Source organism: Onychomys torridus, chromosome 7 (genome assembly GCF_903995425.1).
Source record: "Onychomys torridus chromosome 7, mOncTor1.1, whole genome shotgun sequence".
Lineage (NCBI taxonomy): Eukaryota > Metazoa > Chordata > Mammalia > Rodentia > Cricetidae > Onychomys > Onychomys torridus.
Window position 1 is genome coordinate 4352044 of NC_050449.1, and position 22372 is coordinate 4374415.

The following is a 22372-nucleotide window of genomic DNA, read 5'->3' on the forward strand; positions in this document are numbered from 1 at the left end:
GCTGGAAATTGGACCGGTCCTCTTGAGGAGCAGCCTTAACCACTGAACAGTCTCTCCAGCTCCAGGAAGACCCATCATAATTGTGGGTGGGACAAGTCACTGGCTAGGGTTCCTGCACTGTACAATCCTATAACACAGAGAACGTGAACTGGCTGCAAATGTTCACTCAGTTTATCTCTCTCCTCTTGGTCTACAGATGCCATGTGACCAGCGGCCTCACATTCCTGCTGTTGTGACTTCCACTGCCAGTGTTGATTGTGACCTGAAACCATGAGCAAACAGTGAAGTCTGTTTCTGGGAAGCCGTCTGGGTCCAGTGTTTAATCCTAGCACCAGAAGGGGGACGACATTAGGTGGATACCGACCACAGCTGCACTTGTCCGCTCCAACTGTCTGTCAGGCTGTTGAAAGTGTGGACTCCAGAGAGTGAAAACATCTCCAGAGTCCCATTCTGGGGCAAGGGGAAGACTGGAGCCTCCGTGACAGCAGAGGAGAGTCCATACAGGTCTGATTACTAAAGTGAGCATCTGTCTTTTTCCCGGCTTTTATTTCACCTTTTCTAGAAAAGTGTAATAGTGCTACAGAAAATGCAGACAGACACCAGGATCCTCCTTCACTCTGATTTGGTCAAAGTGTAAATAAATCCACCCTCCTTTAATTCCTTTAATTTTTATTTGTGTGGTGTGTGTGTGTGTGTGTGTGTGTGTGTGCATGCATGCTCCACTCAGAATGTGTGTGGCTGTCAATGCAGATTCCAGGATCCCAACCCGAGTCTTCAGGATTGTACAGCAAATGCTCTTAAGTGCTGAGCCTCTAGAGAGCCCTTCCACTTTCCTTTATTCATATGCTTCCTAGCTTCTTTTAAGAAGTGGTGGGGTAGTGACCTAAGATCCCCTATAACACTACCCAAAGTTCCATAGTCCTCCCTTTTTAAAAAGCCATCCCTTTTGAACTTCAATCCACTCAGAACTTTTTTTTCCCTCACTTATTTTTGTGTTTTTGAAACAGGGTCTTGCTAAGTGTCCCTGGCTGGCCTGGGACTTACTGTATAGATCAAACTGGCCTCAAACTTGCAGCCATGTTCTTGCATCTGTCTTCCCTGCCTTGGAGCTGCAGTCAGTGACACTATGTATGGCTTCCAGATTAGTAGTGGAAAGTCCAAATGTGTAGGCTTCTATTTTTTGCTTATTTTTGGTTTGTCTTTGTTTTTAGCTCATTTTATTTTCCCTTTTACTCCTGTCGCTCTAGAGTCTTAAACAATGTTAAACACAAAAGATATGCAGTTCTTTGTGGTTGATTAACTGTATGCACATTGGCTGCAATTTCCCCTCTGAGGAAGACTGAACTAAAAGATGAGAGGAGAAGGTGTAAGGAAAACAGGGATTCTAGAATGCAGAGGGAAGAAATGGGTAAGTGGGCTTTCATTGTAAGACTCAATCAGAGTTTATCATGGCTGTCCATCCACTAAAATGGAAGCTGACAGGCACTTGGCAGAGACATGGAAATGGACACAGGCCAATTTACAGCCTTTTGTGAAATCTTTCCACAGCTTTGCCTAATTTATAGCCATCACAGTCTCAAAGCCTGATGGTTCTGATTCCTTCATCATGCAAATATTAATTTATCAACAACAAATTTATTAACAACATAGCTATGAGGTAATTATCCATAGAATGTAGACCAGATGGACCCTCCTCTAGCATCTGCTCCATTATTTATCTCTCATATAGGCTGGCTAGCTTCAAACTATGTAGCCAAGGGTAGTTTTGAACATCTACACCTCCTGAGTGCTATGATTACAGGCACACAGACCTTAAACCCAGCACCTGTTTCTTTTTAATTAAAAACTTACCGTGGTGAATTTTTAAGCAAGTATGATGGTTAGTCTTCATTGCCAACTGGACTTGGAACCACTTAGGAGGTATACCTGTAGGCATGTCTACTGAGAGTGCTTCCTGAGAGGTTTAAGGAAGGAGGGCAGACCCATCTTGAAGAGTGGCACCATTCCTTGGGCTGAGATCCTAGACTGAATCAAAGTTAAAAGGGGCAAGAACGTGGGTTCTGCCTCCTGACTGAGGACATGTGGCCTCCCTACGCTCTAGGCTGTGCCCCTTGAGCTGTGGGCCAAAGTACAGCCTTAAGTTTGCTTTCACTCAGTGCTTTGTCACTGCGACAAGCTCCAAGACAGCAAGCTCTGCTGTTCCTACATGGAAAGCAATTCACATCTGCTCCTTCAGGGGTATTTTAATGTTTATTGTGATTGTTACATTTTTCCTTTATGATTGGGGTATGAATATGCAGGTCATAGGACAACTTTGTAGACCTGGTTCTTTCCTTGCACTTTTTTAATAAGGGATGTTGTTAATCAAAATCCTCTTGGATACTTGTACAAATATTTATTAGAATTAGGAGTGTCAGAAAACAAAGCTTCACTACTATTATAGTATAATATATACTATTATATATACATAACTACTATCATAGTATAATAGTATAACCTAATATATAATTTGAATAATAAAATGCCCCCCACTCACTCTTTCTCTGCTTTTTGTTCTTTCGAGACAGGGTTTCTCTGTGTAGCCCTGGCGGTCCTGGAACCAGCTGTGTAGCCCAGGCTGGCCTCGAACTCACAGAGATCAGCCTGCCTCTGCCTCCCAAGTACTGGGATTAAAGGTGTGCCCCTCCACTGCTCTGACTCCCTTGTATATTTAAATAGAACAAATTCACACCCAGTAGCATGCTTATTGAAAACAATGAAATGTTTCATTAATTAAAAAGATATCAAGAAAATGAGCCAGGTGGTGGTGGTGCACACCTTTAGTCCCAGCACTTGGGAGGCAGAGCCAGGCAGATCTCGTGAGTTTGAGGCCAGCCTGGTCTACAGAGTGAGATCCAGGACAGGCACCAAAGCTACACAGAGAAACCCTGTCTTAGAACAAAAACAAAAACAAAAATCAAGAAAATAATGTATATGAAATCATTATTTTTGAGAATTTCCTGTAACTATAGCCTATATTTTTACATTTATTAATGATTAAAATACTAGACTTTCATGGTTATAAAGTAAATCATAATGTAGGTGTGATGGACATGAATTTGCCAGGTTCCCTTTCCACCTTCTTTATAAATAGACATCGAGTACTTTGTATGTATGTATATGTATAGTGTACGTGTGCACGTGAAAGTTGTGTGCACATGTTGAGGAGACCAGATGTTGTGTACCTTTCTGTATGGATTTCTACTATCTAGTTACTTAGTTATTTTGAGACAGTGTCCCTCTGAACTAGAAACATACCAGGTGTCTAGCCAGCAAGCTGTGGGAAACCACCTGTCTCTGCCCCTGCCAGCACTAGGGTTAGAGACATCTGTCACTATGCCCAGTTTTTACATGAGTGTTGAGCATTTGAATTCAGGTCCTTATGCTTGCACAGCAGATGCTCGCTAACTGAGACATCTCTCTAACCCCAACTCACTTTTAACCTCCTCATTGGGGTCCATCAGTGTCTATCATGCCACTGGACTATAATTAGTTTACTAAATTAGCTTACTAGTATATACAGTAATCTACCTTAAAATCCTGTACCTATCCATTTCCCTTTTCTTTTCTTAAGGAGAATAACAAGTCTAATTTTTTGTTCCACCCCCAACCCTATAACCAACATCCACAATCCTGAGAAACATGAAACCTTTGGGAGAGGGGGCGTCATTGTCTTAGAATTGCTTCCTGCTCTTTTACTAGTAAACTAATTTAGTAAAATATCAGCTTTAAATAATTTGCACGGTTATGGCTTCTTGTATAATGATACAAATGTAAACTATTTTTATATTCCTATTTAAGATAATTAGTATAGCCAGGCAGTGGTGGTACGCGCCTTTAATCCCAGCACTCAGGAGGCAGAGGCAGGTAGATCTCTGTGAGTTCGAGGCCAGCCTGGTCTACAGAGTGAGTTCCAGGACAGGCACCAAAACTATACAGAAAATCCCTGTCTCAAAAAACAAAAAACGAAAAACAAAACAAACAAAAAAGATGATTAGTATATTGATACAAATACAAAACTATATTTCTTGTGTTGTACATATATTTTTACTCCTATTTGAAATACCTTGTATATTGATACGAATGTAATGTTTATCATACATGTATGTATGTTCTATTTATGTTTAGGATATTTTGCATATTGATACATATTAAGGATATTGTTGTCATATTGCATATTGTACTATACATTTCTACCTCTGTTTAAGTTTTTTGTGTATTGTCACAATTTTGAGGTCATTGTCCTTTTACTGTACATTTGCTTACAGACTGTTTATCTTGTTTACATGAAGCCTTAGTCCTTAGGTTATTCCGGTAGATAAGACTTACAGATTTATAGTCACCTATGCTTGTCATCTCTATAGTTGTGTTAGTTAGGTTGTCCAGATTTACAGATACATAGGTCAGATGGACAGGTGATCTTCAAACACTTCATAGGCCTAGCGAATATGGCATTTAAATAACAGAATTCTGCTGACATGAGACACGATTGCTCCTGGCAGCACCAATCTGTTCTGGAGAGAATGTTGGGCTTCTGAGACACTCGGTTTAGAAGTTTGTCTTCCTCTTGGCATAACAGCCTGCTGGGCAAAGAACTGCCCTTGCCTCGACTGCTGACAGTACGAATGCTGTCCTTTCTGGACGAGCAGGACACAAGGAAAAGTGACTTCTGAACTCTGCCAAGACAGGGTAAGATGGCCTTTCAAAATTCCTGCTTCTGAAAATGGTCTGTCAGATATTCTAGGCCTGTAGTCAAAATGAATGCCCCAAAGGTGCTGAGAATCTTTAGGTGACTGTCCAGGCTGCCAACTGTCTCTGTCTATTCTTGAAAGATTTTTAAAGATTGCTTGCCTGCATTTCCTGTTTCTCAGGTATTATTATATTCCTTCTCAGGTCTTTGATGGGGTTGAAGACTAACAGTTATAATTACAATCTTGTCGTATCTTAGCTTGAACATATTAAGTACTAGACTCAAATTCTTCAGGATAGGACACCTTTTGGAATAATCTCTGTAACATGCCATTTACCTGTGTTCTGGACATCTCTGGATTTTAGTATGTGTCTCTTGCTTGATGTTGTTCTTGTTCATTGTAGTTCCATTTATTTATGTCATTGTTATTTCTTCTGGACAATATTTAATAATCATTCCTATTGTATATAGTTTTGTGTTAGGTTAGAACTTTCTTTAGACAAAAGGGAGATGTAGTGGGTGGTTGCTTGAGCCATGCCCTGAAGCACCACCCCAGTGAGGTAGCAGGTGCCTGTTACATCTGCCTATGACCTTCAGACACCTGCCCCTGGGGTATGGCCGCTGCAGGACCCTTAAGACCTGGTTTTAGATGCTGAGATCTTGGACCAGGCAGATCAATGTTGGACAGGTTTATTGAGTTAGGGTCTGATGTAGTCCAGGCTGGCCTCAAACTTGCTAAAAGCTGAAGATGACCATGTATTCCCAATCCTCCTTCAGCCTCCCAAGTGATGGGATTATAGGACTGTGCCTCCATTTCCGGCTGCTGGTTTGGTTGAGACAGGGTCTCACTATATATCCAGCTCAGCCTGACCTGGAACTTACTATATAGCTCACATTGCCTTGAACTTGCAGCAATCCTCCTGCCTCTGTCTGCTAAGGGCTGGGATTACAGGCCTGTGCTGCTACACCAGTTAGGGGCCTATTTAAAGACATAGGGTAGACTGCATCAGTACTCTTGAAACATTTCCTCTGCCACAATAACAAGAATGGCATCAGTCTGAGGTGAAACAACTACTAGACAGTCATGCTTGCCGAAAGTACTTTTTGCATAAGATTCTGGTGGCTTCTGTGCAAGCTTGTGGTCCTGGCAATCTTTTGTGATGACTTCTATCAAGCATTTCCTTAGTATAAGTACTTTTCCTTTGTACTTCTCAGATTAATTTTTGGTAGGGTTAACATGAATCCATTTTGATTCTAACACTCTTCACATTCCTGTTATAGGAAGATGAGCAAAGACAGTTGTGAACACCATGGTATGTCTAGAGAACTTTTGCTGATTTGGTCACAGTGAGCTATCACTAAACAAAGCAAGCACCTAGAATGGTGGTGCACACCTGTGATCCCATCACCTAGGAGGCTGAGGCAGGAGGATTGCCATGCATTGGAAGATGTTGTGGACTATGAGAGACCCTGAAAATGAAACAAATCATCCACTCACATCATGGTATAGGGATCAGGCAGCAGACATTCTGGGGGAGGCTCCATCAAGGTCAGTCCGGGGAATAATTTTCAAGTAGACATTTTGTCTTCACATTGTCTCTATACATTCTTGTTGCTGTAACAAAGTACCTTAGACTAATTTATACATAACACAAACTTGGCACAGTTCTGGAGGCTGGGATGTCCAAGGCAATGCCAGCAACTGATTTGGTGTCTGTTCAGGACCCTTGGTCTCATAGACTATTTTTTACTGTTTCTTTGTAGTAGTAGGGATGGGGGTGGGGTGTGTGTGTGGAAATTTCCCTCAGGCCACTTTCATGAGGCACTAATTTCATTGTTCAGAGCTCTGTTCTTCTGACCCAATCATCTCCCCAATGCCCAACATCTTTATATCACCACCCTGGGCACTGCATTTCAACATTTGGAGTCGGGGCAAACATCCATTCTACAGAACGTTCCTTCCTAGTCCATGTCCTAGTACTTGTTAGTCCCATGGCCAGATTCTTCAGAAACAGAACCACCAAATCCTAAACATACAACTGTTTTAAAAAACCTGTGGTAGATGCCATTATTTTCGGGTTGGCTGATTGCAACCTCAGATGTAAGTCTTGTAAATGTAGAGCAGATCAACCAGTTAATCCACGATCAGGACACAACTATAACCAATAAGCTTTGCTGGAGGTTTAAAAAAAAAAAAGTATGTCTCATAACCATGTTTTTAGTTTATATTCAAAGTGCCCTGGATCAGGTGTGAGAGAGCTGCAGTGCCCTAGATCTGTCTTCGACATTAGTTGAGGAGTCTACTTTAGAGTTCTGAGTGGAGTCAAAATACAGTCTTTGGGAGCATTGGCTCTAGGGGCTTAAGAGGGATTTTTGTCAAAAAACTAGATCACAACAGCCTGTCCTGAAACAGGTCAGTGGACTCCCTGCAGAGAGGGTCCGAGGTTATAGATTCAAAGTTTCCAACAGTTCGCCCACTCTAGTTGTTTCCGCACATATGCGGAAAAAGGGAGTCGCAGCTGGAGTATGAAGATCCTGGTATTTACTTTGGAACGTGAGTTTGAGAGCGCTTAGGTAGAGTCTGACCTTCCTACACTCCTCTGAGGGGTTCCCTCTGCAGTCATCGAGCCTGTGACTTCCTTTCTCGCTACTAGCTGCACACGCCCCAATCCTCACCCGAAAACTGCTATACAAAGCCTGTCTTCCGGACGTCGCGAAAGACCACTGCCAGCCAGTGGCAGAGAAAAGGGGCGCCTTGGTCCATGCACCCAGCTCCGACCACGCCCCGCATGAAAGGCCACGCCCTCACCCGCCTCCGAGCGCCCCGCCCCTTCTCTGCTAGGCCTCATTCAGTTCTAAGAGCCACGCCCCACCCCGCCTCCTTCGGCCACGCCCTCTCTCAGCCTCGCCCCTCTCCTCAGAGCCACACCCCCTCTGGTTCGGCAGTTTTCCCCGGCCCCGCCTCCTTTGGGCCACGCCCCTCCTGACTTTGCGGACCACGCCCCGGGCCCGCCCCAGCCCGGCCCGCGCCCTATTTGGTCATTGGTGGGGGCGCCAGCGAGGCCGGCGGCGCTGCCGGGGAGCCGGACGCGGCGGAAGGGGACGCGGAGCAGTCGCGTGCGCGGAGGGCAGCTCGGGAGCTCCGGGGCCCTGGGAACAATGGCGCTGTGCGCGCGGGCCGCGCTGCTGCTGCTGGGCGCGCTGCAGGTGCTGGCACTGCCGGGGGCCGCGGCCGACGGTAGGTACGCGGAGAGGAAGCGCGCTGGGGCGGCCTGCGTCTCCATGTCCGGCGTCCTCGTGGAAAGTTCCACGCATCTACCATAGACTCCGCGGGCCGAGGGGAACTGAGGTTGGGGTGGGTTTCCCGCTTGTCCCGGGGCCACCTGGTTTTTCCGGGCTTGAGGGCAGCAGGTCGGCGTGGTGCCGGTAACCTGTTGAGTTTTCCTGGGATGGCCCTTCTGCCGAGGACTCAGCCTTTCCCTGGAGTTCTGTGGATGGTAGAAAGACCTGTAGATTGAAATATGTCCTCTGACTGCTGCAGAAACAGATCTGATTTTCGAATACCCACACAGCTTCCCGCAGAAGGTCCTCCCAGACGCCACAAGTTGGATTCCAGGGCCAGTGCGGCTGGGTGGGAGCCTTGGGTGTGCGCGCCTTGTTCCCCCCGCGCAGGTGAGGCTTCTGCCCGGCCGAGGCCACTAGGGCTTCGAGTCACCTGCGCAGCAACCTTCAGGTCTCTGTTGTCTGGAGCCCACGACGTCATTAAGGCCGTAACAAAATGTGTTGGCAGCCTTCTGTGTTGAGGATTTTTGTTTCCCTTTGGGGCCTTGACCCTTTGGACACTTTGAGAACTCTAAGTTTGTGAGAATTCTGTTTTCCCTTATTACCTACTAGAGTCCAGTAGCTAGGGAAATAGTAAACTAGGGTCAGTAGCTTTAAGTGACCAAAGGCTTTGTGGTTTTCAGTTCTGTCCATCTGTTGTGTGTATTTTTAGTTTCATTTACGGAGAAATTTTCGTTCATTTCCCCCACCTGCTTGCCTTGTGTGCACAAATACGTCTGTTTACTCTGAGTTACTGAGTAGAGGAGAGTGGAGAGCCCTTTTGTAGCTTTCGCTGTCATAACATTTTTTGTTGTTGTTGTTCGATACTGCGTTTTGTTTATAAATGTCTCACTAGAGAGGTTGGTGCTATTTGGAAAACTTGAAATGCTCTGATGCCCTGATGTCATGAACTAGTAGAACCAACGAATTTAGTTCTATAGACTAGTCACCTTCAAACTGTGCTAAAAGGAGGTTTTGTTAAGTGAGTAATCAATAGGGCCAGGCCCCCTGGTAACCCCTGCACTTCAAAGGAAGTTTAAGGCCAGCTTGGGCAACATAGGGATCTCTAAAAACTATAAAACAAAACCAAATAACTCGTCTAGTCTTTGCATGCAACATGTAATTGGTATAAGCAGCATTACAATACATGGAGATTTTAAGCAGTCATACTGAAATGTGGCTAATATTGGCCAGGTACATCTTCTGCCATGTTCTCCACTGTAAATCACCCCTAGGATCCTCATATACCATCTCCATTATACAGCTGAGAATCTGAGACTTCCAGGTAAGCTAACTTACTTACAGTACAAGTAACACATTTGACTTCAGATCAGAGCCCAGACTACCATTTCATCAGCAGGCCACATCAGCTGATGTTAGCTCCTACTGTTCTCATTCCACAATGAGAATATTGTGGAAGACAGAAAATAATGTCAATGAACTTCTGGTTTTCAAATATTATTCTGCCTGGCATGGTGGCACACACCTTCAATCCCAGCATTTGAGAGACAAAAGCAGTTCTAGGCCAGCTTGGTCTATATAGTGAGTACCAGGACAGCCAGTGCTATATAGAGCACCCCTGCCTCAAAATAGCAAAATATAATAATTTATCATGATGATGATGCTGGGTTGGTAGCACACATATTTAATCCCAGCACTCAGGAGGCAGGATGGCAGGCTGTTAGCTGTTAGTACTTTTTTTTTTTTTTTTAATAGCAAATGACAGATACACTTTCAACAACCTTAGGGGAGTGAAAGCATGGAATGTCTGTTTAAACATTGAAATATTTTGCCACTAAATGCTGTCTCGGGAGTGACAGTGATTGATGCTTATGCAGCAGTCCAGACAGGTTGATCTTTGTTATGGGGTCTTGGGCAGTGGGACAGACCACTTGCTAATAGATGGGACAGTGAAGCCAGAAGAGGGAGGAACCAAAGGATGGCTTGGTTGAGAAAGGAGCAGTTGGTGATGTCATACCAGGAAGATGGAGAGAACATAGGTCTATGCAGGCTTTGAAATTCATCAGCCCGATCCACATCGCTAATGAGCATTTTGCTGGGCCTCAGTTCCGGTCACTGCAGAACAAGGCTCCTGCCGTACACTTTCCAGGAGCTGAGAGGAAGCACTTAACATTGTCAACTACTGCTTGATGCCTGCCAAGTGCATCTGGATTGATCAGGACCTGTCTGAGTTCCATCTCACCCTGGATGATAGTCCCATCCAGAGGAAGATATTTGCATGTAAGAAATAGATTTATCAGTTGGTCATTATTTCAAAGTTGTTGTTGCTGTCTTTGTGTTTTAAAGGTTCTTTGGTTTGTTATGGAGTTCTGTTTTGAGTGAGGGAGTTTCTTGGGAGTGAGTTATGTCAGAAACATAAAACACCTTTGTGTCTCTTTACATTGGGAGTGACTTAGAGCAGGGCTCAGCCTGACCTCAGTAGGACTGGTCTGTGACAGGAACAATAGTATTATTACCTGAACTCCCTTCCCTCATGGGTTGTCTTTAAACCAGTTCCAAAGTAAACCACTAAAAGTTGTTCACCTGGAGCACAGGATTCTCTTCTCCCCCTTCCTCCAAATCTTAAGGTACTAGCTTAAAAATGAGAAGTTCTATTGAGATTTTCACTGAAAAATGAGAGACCTACAATTATCATCTCTCCACTGAATGAAACTAGGGGTGCTGGTGTCCAGAAGACCAGGAGGAACCCGTGAACAAGAGGGCCTTTCCAGGATGGTCCACACCACCCAGAACAGAGCTGGCGTCACCAGAGGGTGGCACATAGTGAGCGCTGTGCAAGTGTTTGTTACGGAAGCTAGTTGTGTTCTGTGTGAAAGATCTAACAATGCAGCCTCCAACTCACTGACAGCTCCAGGATGTTTCATACCAACAGCGGTACAAGCAGAACTTCCTATGGCATTACCACCCCTCCCCCATACCACTGCCATCCTCAGGCCTTGCCCATCTGCAGCTGTGAGTTCCCCTCACCCTCATCTGCATACAGGCCCCAAACTTAAGGACTCACTGTATGGGACTAGGCGTGGAGTCTATGCATGGTGGGTATACATGCATTAAATGGGCCTCTCAGTTCCTTCAAAATGCAAGACCCTTTCCCCTCCCCCTGCAGCACAGGAAGTGGAGACAGCCTGACTATAAGCATGTGCAATGGACTGCTCATCAACCTGGTGGAATCTGTAAGGGACATATTCTGCAATCTTCCTCAGAGTCCTGGCCATGCTGTCTTTGCATGGTATAGTGTCTTTTCTGACCTGTCACAACAAAAATACTCAGAAGTTGGCTTCAGTGTGCATGCCCTTTGGAGCCTTTCACTGAAGGGCAGAGGGCTCCTACCAAGTTGAATCTTCAGTGCGCTTTACTAGTGCTTCTCCTTGTTTTTATAGGCTCTCCAAGTGGAAACGACTCTGTGCCTCTGCTGACCTCCAGTGCTAATGTGACAGGTAAATCTTAAAAATTCAGGGTTTCCTTCCATCTAGGCTATAACCCTACTATCCAGGGAGTATATTCAAGCTGCTACAGGGCCTGGCTTAACCACACGTTCCTCTCAAGTGAACCCCATACCTGTGTAAAGGATTGCCCATTATAGGCATTAACAGGTGATGGCTCACTTGATTGTTGGTGTTAGTCCAGCAAAGATGTGAATAACTGAAAAAAAATATATATATATATATATATTTCTAAAGCTAGAAATCCATGGGATTCTGCTAAGGAATATTAGGGAATTTATTAGGACATAAATTGAGGAAATACACTCATGAATACAGAACTTAGTAAACAGCTGAAGTCGTTCTCTGTTCTGACTGGGAGCCATCCAATCACACCAGGAAGCAGGAAGAAGGGACTCGTGACCCCTCTCCCTTTTAAGAGGTCATGTAGGATGGCAAGAAGCACACCTCCTTGGGCAGTACAGCCCAAGGTCATGGGCAGAGCAAATACCACTATACAAATACCTGCCAGGGAGGGCACTGTCCACAGTGGGCTGTGCCCTCCATATCAATCATTGATCAAGAAGGTCCCCACAGCCCTGCCTGTAGGCCAGTCTGATTGAGACCTTTCTCAGTTGAAGTTCACTCCTCCCAGATGGCTGGTGCCTGTGTCAAGTTGACAGAGTCTTAACCAGTGCAGTCCGTGTCTCAAACAAAGCAAAAACATACTGGGATTTCAACCTGCATGTGGCTTGTGAAGTCATGAGTCTGCAGGTCCAGTAATGAACAAAGTCCCCTGAGCTGTCCTGACTGGTTCTGAATGCCACTGTTTGAGCCATCAGACTTCAACCTGCCATCTTCCTTTTCCAGAGAGACAATTAATGAGGCCCTTCCTTCACTCACACTTTTAGTTTGGGACAAATGAGCCCCTTCTTGGGGCTCTGCACTCACTAGCTTACAGGGCACCTGGTCATTGCCTTCATTTCCATTGCTGACTTGTCAGAATTTTCCCAGGGGCCTGCCCTGAGAAAACCCTTCCCAGATTCCTGGGGAAGACACTACATCCAGCAGGGGGTCATCTGAGGGAAAAGAATCTATGTATACCATGTTCTTTTGTCCATTTACTTTATTTCTCTATGACAAAATTCTGTCTACACAGCTTCAGTTCCATCCTGACACTCAATTCCTCTCTGTCCCTTCTTTTTCTGTCCTCTCATAGCCTAGTAGTAACTAAGCCCTTATGCTTTTAATCTCCTCTTTGTCCCCTGTTCCTTCATCCTCCATCTTCCCTCCCTCTCCTTACTCCAGCCTGCCTTACCATCTACAGAAACTCTGCCTTGTTCTCTCCCCCCATCCCCCAGCCACTCGACTCTGCTATGACCAGGAATCCTGCTCTGGTCTTTACTGCATCTGGTTATGCAAAAAGCTCTATTGTCCTGAAGCAATATCTCTGCAGGGCTACTAGGCCTAAAGGAAAGGGATGGTCTGAGCTTCATTTACACAAGAAGCAAAGCTGTACATCTACAGCCCACCTGTCTCCTAGGCCCTGCAGGGGTGTTACCTAGTGGATAAGCAGTAGATCTGAAAAGCTTAACTGTTTGCCGTATGGCCTAATAGTATATGGGCACATATGTATTCATAGCAGAATACAGTTGATACATATTGAAAGCTGAATAACACCAAATATTCCTTGATAAATGGCTTTCCTCTTGAAGGACTCCTTGGTTGATCAAGCTATAGCTTATTATATACAGCTGGACTCCTGTTTCATATTCTTGTGGCCCATGACACCGAGTCAGAAACTGGAAAAGGTTGCACATAGTCTGCTCTTACACATTCTGAGTGCTCAGGGCACAAAGTAGACCACATCTTGACTCCCTAAAATGTTTTATATTTAATATTCTCATGGTAAAATATGGATGAGATAAAATTTCTGATTTTTGCCACTTTACAGTTCCTGCTATTATGTGCATTCACATTATTGTGCAACTTCATGGAGTTGTGTCGTTGCTATTTATTTCTTTGTTTAACCATGTCATACGATGTAGGTTAGGCCTTTCTCAAATTCACTATGTGATGCAGACTGGTCTTGATATCCTCCTGCCTCAACCCTGTGGATACTGGGATTAGAGTCTTAGCCCACCCACTTGGTCCCGGAGTCCTGTGTAGTTCATCCTCACACTCTGCTTTGTTCTCATTAGCTCTGCCTTTCCTCCTGATGTCTAGTGAGACATAGCAATAGCAATGACTGTGCTGAATTCCAATATATGTAACCAAATTACAGAAAACTTCATGGGGGAGAAAAAGACTAGAAAGATGCCCCCAAGTATAGTAATATTTATCAACTGGGTTGATAAATTATTGTCAGCAAGTATAATGGTAATTACCACTGGGTAGTTGAGAGTTTTATATACATTACAGGGCTGTTAGGTGAATGCCTCTTTCCTGTTAGCTTATTTTAGGGGGAAGGAAAATGTGTGTGTGTGTGTGTGTGTGTGTGTGTGTGTGTGTGTGTGTGTGTGCAGGTGTATTCACCATTCACCTGCATGTGGTGTGAAGGCCAACGATTGGCCTCAGGTCTTTTCCCTTCTCTCCATTTGTTTACTTTTGTTTATTATTTTATTTATTATGTTTATAGGAGTTGGCTTAGCAGTTAAGAGCTTTTGTTGCTCCTATCAAGGGAGAACCTGATTTGAGTGTTTAGTGCCCACATCAGGTGACTCACACCCACCTATATGCCACGGCCAGGGGATACAATCCTTTTAGCTTCAGCAGGCACTTACACCGGAGTGCATACACACACACACACATACACACATAACTAAAATGATTTTTTTTTAAAGTGAAACAGAACTTTAAAAGTGGTGGTGGGGTTGTAGAGAGAGATTTGATCTGGGAAAGAGTTTCCCTCACTTCTCTGAAAAGCCAGTTCAGACTCAACCTGTTTGATTTTTCCTGCTATTAATTGCATTCATGTTTATGTGCTTGCATTCGAAGATTGCTGGTAACGTGGAATGTCTGTAGATTTTCCCTCAGATTGTAGAGTGGAATAATCATACACTGCATGCCCATCTACTAACCCAGATGGATGTTTGGATTACCCACTTGGCTTGGTGCTAGTTCAGGCACAAGGCATTTAGTAAATAAAACAGATCTGAGTTTGTTCTTGAGTGTTCCATCAAGGGAGGGGAGAAGGTATAAGGAAGAAATGAATTGCAGATAGTTTGAGATGGTGATAAGAGGTAAACAGGTTAAAAATCCATACATAAATAGGTGATGGATGGGGTAGAGACTGACCACAGGTCTGCTTCAGGTTCTTTGGTGTGGGTAGACCTGTTCAAGGTGGGCCGGTTTAAGCTGAGACTTGAAGACTGGAGAGAGCCAGTCCTATCCATAACAGAGGAAAGAACTTCCAGGCAGAAGAAACAGCTAGCATCAACGCTGTGTTGCAGGTACTCTGAGGCAGAAGTGAGCATTTTCCTCCAAGGAGTATTGGCAGTGACGTGGAAGGGTGTCTGCTGTTTGGTTATGTTTTCATATACAGGAAATAGGGGGCAAAACAATTATAGATTAGCTGTCAAAACATAGGAGGCTAGAAACGGGTCATGGCAACTCAGTTAACTTTTCAGGGTCTCTTTTCCTCATAAGATGAGGGCTCTTTTTGCTGTGGTATCTTTCAGTGAGTCTGACCCACTGTGCACTCTCATACTCGGCAGTTAGGATGATGTAATGCCCTGGCTTTCCTTTCCATGTCTGTCTGTAATACACTAGCATTGTAATTAGGAACCTGAACTGCACCTGGCATGTTGATTATGCGACCAGGACTACTATGCACATCACCACTGTAAGCTTGTTGTAAGTGGGTTCCTTTGTTGTGGTAGTAGCTGGTTTAGCTGTGCCTCTCTCTACCCCTCCCCTTTTCTGGTTGTAAAGGTAATTCATGGTTTGTGTGGAAATTTTGTAAGATATAGTAAGTAGTTAACATCATTACTTGAGGTATTTTGTTTTATGTGTGTGTGTCCATGGGTTGTGTGGAGGTCAGAGAACACCTTATAGGAGTGAGTTCTCTCTGTCCTCCATGTCCTGGGGATGGAACTTAGGCTGTCAGGCTTGGCAGCAAGCACCTTTCCCAGCTGAGCCATCTTGCCAGCCCAATAACAATGTTTCATACTTGAAAACTGCTAAAAGAATAGATTGTGAGGTCTCACCATAGAAAATAAATGTGTGAGGTGGGGCATGATTTAACCATTCCACAGTGGCTCAAAACATGGAGTCAACCATAAACATGTACACAGTTTTAAAAGTGCTCTACTTTAGGTTTGGGATTTTTTTTTTCCAGCTTAAATTTGTGAGCACAGTATTTGAAAACTGGGAGCTCAGACCCTCGTGGCCTGTGCTTATCACATGACTGCTCATTCGTGTGGCTCACTGTCCCCTTACCTTTCTGTTCTGTTTTGTGCAGATCAGAGAGGGCGGCACACAGTCAAGATTGGTGGTGGCCATGTGAGTGAGAGTCCTTAGAGCCCCAGGCATTGTGTGAGGCTTCCTTCTAGGAGGTCAGGACGCAGGCGCTGCTCACCAAGGGGATAGTGTGAGCAGTTCTTTTTGTTTTGTTGGTTTTTTTTTTTCTTGTTGCTGAAAATTTTTTCATGCACTACATTCAAATCACACATTCCCCTCCCCAACTCTTACTGGACACTATTTTATAACCTTTGCTTTGAATAGAGTTTCCTTGCTACTTTCCCAAGAAGGGGAGAGAGGGGAAGAGAGGGTGGAGAGGATGAAAAAGAAAACAACACTGTGTTGGGTGCTCTGGGACTGGCCTGTGGCCTCTAGGAAACTGGTTTGGTTGCTTGCTCTCCTCACTGTTTTTAGTGTCCACCCATGGTATGTATTTCATGTTGTCCTTCAGAGAAAATAAAAAGAGAAAAATAATCACTTTGTTTTTCGTTGGACATGGATGATATGTAGTCTCCCCTCACATTTGGCTGCACAGGCTTCAGGGTAGGTGAGGTGGCATGTAAGGACCCTAGCACTCAGCACTGACCAAGCAAGAACTCATATGGTTCTGTCCCTCCTCCTTCTCCAGTCTCCACTGGCTCCCCTGCCTCAGGGCCTTTGCACCAGACTGTTCTTGATACATGTCCCCTCTTGTGTCTGCCTTTGCCTGCCTGTTGTTCATCCATCAAAGTGCTGAACACTGAATGCTCAGGCCTCACTCCTTAATGAATAGTCCTTGATCTCACAGATTTTGGGGACCCAGTGGTTTAGCATTCTATGTCTACATGATGCTTTCTTCCTGTTACTCCAGCTATACAGCCAGTGCCTGAAGGGGCAGTGCTGATTTCAGTCACCACCACATCCCAGGGCCCTGTGCAGGATCTGGCACGAATTTCTGTTGGAACAGTCAGTGATAACCAAGCATTCTGCATAGAAGAAGTGTATGGGCTGCCTTAGCCCTGGGTGCCAGGAGTCACCAAAGTGTAGTCAGAGAGCACAGAGGTCTTGGGTTTATGGGAGTTGCTGTGATTAGATTCTGTGTAGAAGCAACCCTGAATCTTGCTTCTTCTCAGGATCAGGCTGCATACCTAGCAGCTTCTTGGCAGGACAACATCTCTGCTTTGTAAGAAGGTAGAAAGGGCAAGAGGAAAAAGGCTGGTCCTGCGGCTGTCTTAAGGAGGACAACTGCCTCAGAGAGTTGCTGAAGTCTCCCTGGAGTTTGAAATTGATTATAACGCAGCCAGAAGCCTTGGAAAACTCAAAGGTGGGCAATCCCATGATTTGATTGACATTTCAAGGAGCAAGGCTCATGATTAGGAACGCGTTGAGGGAGCGCAAACGGCTGTAGGCCAGAACAGTGGTGAGGAGTCTGCACAGGCCTTCTGCTGACTGACTGGGTATAGCAGGTGGGAGTAGGGGCTGCAGGCTGGTGTTTCGAGCTCAGATGTTTTATTGTTTAGGTCAGTGAGCAGACACTTCACCCCCACGTTTGGAGATCATTTCAAAGGGAGAAATTAAGATTGAGCACTGTGAGTTCACAGCAGACTCGAGAGGCCCGACAGGCAGAGCTATGTGAGAGAGGAAAAGGAACTGGGCTGGAGAAGGCAGAGACTCCCTCTTACTGTGCTCATTGTCTGCAAGGCAGAGGTCACTGGGCCGTGGCAGCACTGAAGATAGGCAGTTTTCACTTCCAGTGGGCCACTTACTAAAAAGGGTTCTTGTGGATCAGCGGCTCCTTCAGTCCTGGAAATGGTTAGGTTACCCATAGCTTTTTAATTTGTAACATAAACTTTACAGCTTGTGTTGGTCTTTTACTTGCTTGCTTGCTTCCTTCCTTCCTTCCTTCCTTGCTTCCTTCCTTCCTTCCTTGCTTCTTGCTTGCTTACCTGCTTACCTGCTTGCTTGCTTGCTTACTTACTTGTTTGCTTGTTTACTTACTTACTTGTTCACTTGCTTACTTACATGTCTGTGCCACATGTATGCAGATACCCATGGAGGCCAGAAAGGGAGACCTAGAGTTACAGGTGGTTGTGAGCCACCCAATGTGGGATTTAGGAACTGAACTTGAGTCCTCGGAAAGAGCAGTAAGCTCTTGTCTTAGTCACCACTTTATTGCTATGAAGAGACATCAAACCAACTCTTATAAAAGAAAATTTATTGAGGGCTTGCTTACAGTCTCAAAGGCTTAGTCCATTATCATCATGGCAGAGAGCATGCCAGTAGGCAAATGTGGTGCTGGAGAAGTAGCTGAGAGCTATATCCTGATCAAAAAATAGAGAGAGGGAGAGGGAGATCCATGCTGAGCCAGGTGTGAGCTTTTGAAACCTCCAAGCCCACCCCCAGGGACACTTCCTCCAGCAAGGCCTTGCCTCCTAGTCCTTCTTAAATAGTGCTACTCCCTGATGACTCATTATTCAAATATTTGAGCCTTTGGGGGCCATTCTTATTCAGATCACCCCAGCAGGCTTGACTCTTGAGCCTTCTCACCAGCCCAGACTGCATTCCCATCTTCAGAGCAGCAGCTCTCAAGCTCAGCCATAAATGGTTAGAAATACCAACCCTGGTGCCAACTGAGACAAATTAAATCTGAGTGGGAAAAAGCACAGCATTCAAACACTGTGTCTGAAGTGGAGGAGCACTGCCCCCGACTCCCGCTCATACAGTGGCCGAGGGGCCATCTCCTCCTCGGCGGTCTTTGCATAGGTGTGTGTTCAGCATGGCGATCATAAGTGGATATGTGAAGAAAGTACAATTGACAGCATTTGGCAACTAAGGGATTTGTTTCCCTTCAGGGGTTCAGATATGTGGCCTGGTGATGGTCACTGCGTGGAAGCCTCCTGAAAACAGACCTGACACCCCACCTGCAGAGGCATGAGAGCAGTCTCAGCAGAGTGGACCCTTGGTGTGGTGGGGACTTGACTTCACTTGTTTGATCTGATAGTCCATTGGCTGTCAAGAGAATAAGGGGAAGTCAGTAGGAAGTTCCAAACTGAAACTGAGATGTTCCAGAGAATAGCGGAGAGGCCCCGTCATGTGGTGTACTCTGCATAGGTCAGCATGACACTTGTGTTCTAGGCACTTGTCCAGGGTTAGCCATGAAATGTCCTGAAGCATCAAAGCTGACCTTGGCAAAGCTGTCACCCCAATTAGTGACGGTGTAATGAGAGAGAGGAAGAAGACAAATGTGAATTTTTTAATTCATTTGTGCCTTGAAACTTTGCCCTTTGAGAGACTCCTGTGAAGGTTTGCACTTTGATTTTTGTGGACTTTGTGAATATACATGAAGACTTTTCAAAACCATAACCCTAATGTCATTTTCACACTTTAGAAAAAACTCAAGTCATGTTTTAGGTGGCTGTCCAATCATTTTGCTCTTTGAATAATTTTTCATAAACTAACTCTGGAAAAAAAAAGAAAAGAAAAAGAAAAATTTGACAAGCCCTACTCACTGAGTCAACCTGCTGGCCATTTCTCCATTTCATTTCTCTCCATGGTCAAGCTCCAGTGAAACTAGCGAGCCTCTGGTTCCTCCAATGGGGTCTTACTGCCCTCCACTTTCCCAGAACCCTTCTGTCCTCATGCCAATAACCAGAGTATCAACATTTTTAAAAATTATTTCTTTTTAATTATGTGTTCACTGAAAATGCAGATGCCCGTGGAGGCCAGAAGGGGGCATTGGATCTCCTTGAGCTGGGGTTGTAGGTGGTTGCATGCTATGGCAGTCAATGCTCTGATCCAAAATTCAGCACTTGGCAAAAGCAGTAACCTTTGTTTTGTTTTCCCTTTTTTCTTTTTGTTACAAAGTCTGCCTGTTTTTCCAAATTGTCTCATGTGGTCTACCATACCATAGCCAGGATTGCATGCATGTGTGCATGCTTGTGTGCTGCTTTTTCCGTTTCTGATTTATTTCACCTGACATGATCCTCAGTCCATCTGTGTCACAGGATGGTAGGGATGTCTTTTATCATCAGTGGCATTCTGTTGTGTGTACCCACCATATTGTCTTTGTCATTAGTGGGTACAGTTAGGTTGTTTGCATTTCTGGTGATTGATAGCTGCAGTCAAGATGGGCATGCAGCTACCTCTTTGACGTGCTTGCTTGCTTTCCTCTGGATTGAGACCCAGACACCTGTATGTTGCTGACAGTGGAACACTAAAGTTGTCAGCTAATGTTGTTGAAAACTTACCTCCACTTCTTCATACTGGACCGAATCTCCTATCATTGTATAATGGTCATACTCATTTGTACTGCTTTTGTTTAACACATATTTTACCTATGAGGTTACCCTCTCTTTTAAATTCCTTTTTTCAGGGGATTCTGTCTTCTTTCTTTACTTTCAGTTTGCATGTGCTCAAACAGTTGAACTTAGTTTTTTGTAAAGACCATTTAGTTTGATAGAGATTTGGAGTTCTGCCAAGTGACTAATGGTTTGGTTCCTTGCTTACTACTTTGGGGTCTTATCTGCTAGTCTTGATTTGTGGTTTTGTTTTGTTTTGTTTTTCCATGAAACTTGAAAGAAACAAGCCTTGATTGTGAATAGCTGTTTCAAAACTAGTCCACTGATTTCCTTAGCACTCAGGCATGGGAATCACTGTGCCCTGGTGTGCCAGTGGGAGACTGTCACCAAGGCTCTTACTCAGCTGCCATCTTCCTGGGAAGAACATGTTTTTAAACGTTATGCAACAGGTTCTCTTTATCTTCCTTTTCTAGTGAAAATGGAGTGGGGCTTTCAGTGTTGTATAGCAACAAAAAGCACAGCACCAACATTTGCACATGGTGATTATAAACTTCCCTTTTCATGGTATAGAGTCATGGTAGTTTTAGTAATTCCTTAATGGAGTTGAAAACTTAAGGTTGATTGTAGGTTATGTAGCTCCATTGTAGAGTACTTGCCTAGCGTGCAGGCTGTCCCAAGTTCTATGCCTGGCACTGCAATTAAGTAAATAAATAATGAAATTATTAACTATATATCTTACACAGTGAACGCTTTAAGTGTGAATAGTTGTGATAAAGAAATTTATTCTGAATCTGTTTCTGTTGATGCTTGAGTTAGATTACTTACTTGTGAGATCTTTGTTCTGTTTTGGTTCCTTCCTGCTTCTCAACCTCCCTGGTGCTAGGATTACATGCATTTGCCACCAGCACCTGTAAGAATTTACCAACCAAGCCTATAAAGAATCAGGTTTGCCAGACAGGAGGCCCTTGATCTTAGGGGGTACTTAGTGAGGGTTTCCATTGCTGTGAAGAGACACCATGACCACAGCAACTCTTACAAAGGAAAACATTTCATTGGAGCTGGCTTACAGTTCAGAGGTTTAGTCCATTATTGTCATGGCAGGAAACATGGCAGCACACAGGCAGCAGGGTGCTGGAGAGGTAGCTAAGAGTTCTACATCTGGATCTTTAAGCAGCAGGAAGAGACAGTGAGTCACTAGGCCTGGCTTGAGCTTCTACAACCTCCAAGCCCATCCCCAGTGACATATTTCCTCCAACAAGGCCTCACCTACTACAGCAAGGCCATGCCTCCTAATGGTGCTGCTCCCTTGGGCCTATAGGAGCCATTTTTATTCAAAACACTTTATTCCACTCCCTTTAGCAGCATTTGCAGGGGTATTGCATCACAGCAATTGTCTATGAGCAACTTCAACTACCTGAACTTTCAAGCTTTAGTTACCACTAACAAGATCAGAAAAAAGCCTCCGGGCCCACTGTCACTGGCTAAGCCCAGGTCACTCCCTACCTCAGGCTTTTCAGCTAACTGGTGGACTGCCAAAGCTAAGTAATAAGTCATTTTAAAAACAAGATGGCTGGGCACAAAGCTCAGGGGCAAAGCACCTGGGCTGAATCCTTGACCACCTATGGTGATGATAGTGATGATATGAATAAAAATGGCCCTCCCAGATCCATTAGGAGGCGGAGGCGGAGCCTTTTTGGAGAAAGTATGTCACTGGGGATGGGCTTTGAGGTTTCAGAAGCTCAAACCTGGCCTAGTGACTCACTGTCTCTGTGTGTTGCCATGCTTCCTGCCAAAACGATAACAGACTAAACCTTAGTCTCTGAATTGTAAGCCAGCTCTAATTAAATGTTTTCCTTAATAAGAATTGTGTGGTCATGATGTCTCTTCAAGCAATAGAAACCCTAAGACAGAATTGGTACCAGAACTGGGGTCCTGCTCTGATAGGCCAGGCCATGTTCTTGTTGCTGGAATGTGGACTTTGGGACTTTGAATTAGAAAAGCAGCTGAATACTTTTAAGTGGACCTTAAAGGGCAATACTAGCAGGAAGATCATGGAAGACTGTGGTGCTGAAGGCGACTTGAACTGTGAGGGCTCAAGACTAAGCACCTCCCCTGTGTTAAGGCTGGGCAAGGTGACCCAG

General features: G+C 44.7%; 1 protein-coding gene across 1 annotated transcript in view; it reads left to right on the plus strand.

Moving 5' to 3' along the window:
- Positions 1-7758: 7758 nt before the first annotated feature.
- Positions 7759-22372, plus strand: part of Tmem123 (transmembrane protein 123) — a 33412-nt gene continuing 18798 nt past the window's right edge. Inside the window, exons 1-2 of the mRNA XM_036194210.1 lie at positions 7759-7967; positions 11452-11508. Of these exons, the coding sequence (XP_036050103.1) occupies positions 7889-7967; positions 11452-11508 (136 nt within the window). The 5' untranslated portion in view covers positions 7759-7888. The remainder of the gene's footprint in view (positions 7968-11451; positions 11509-22372) is intronic.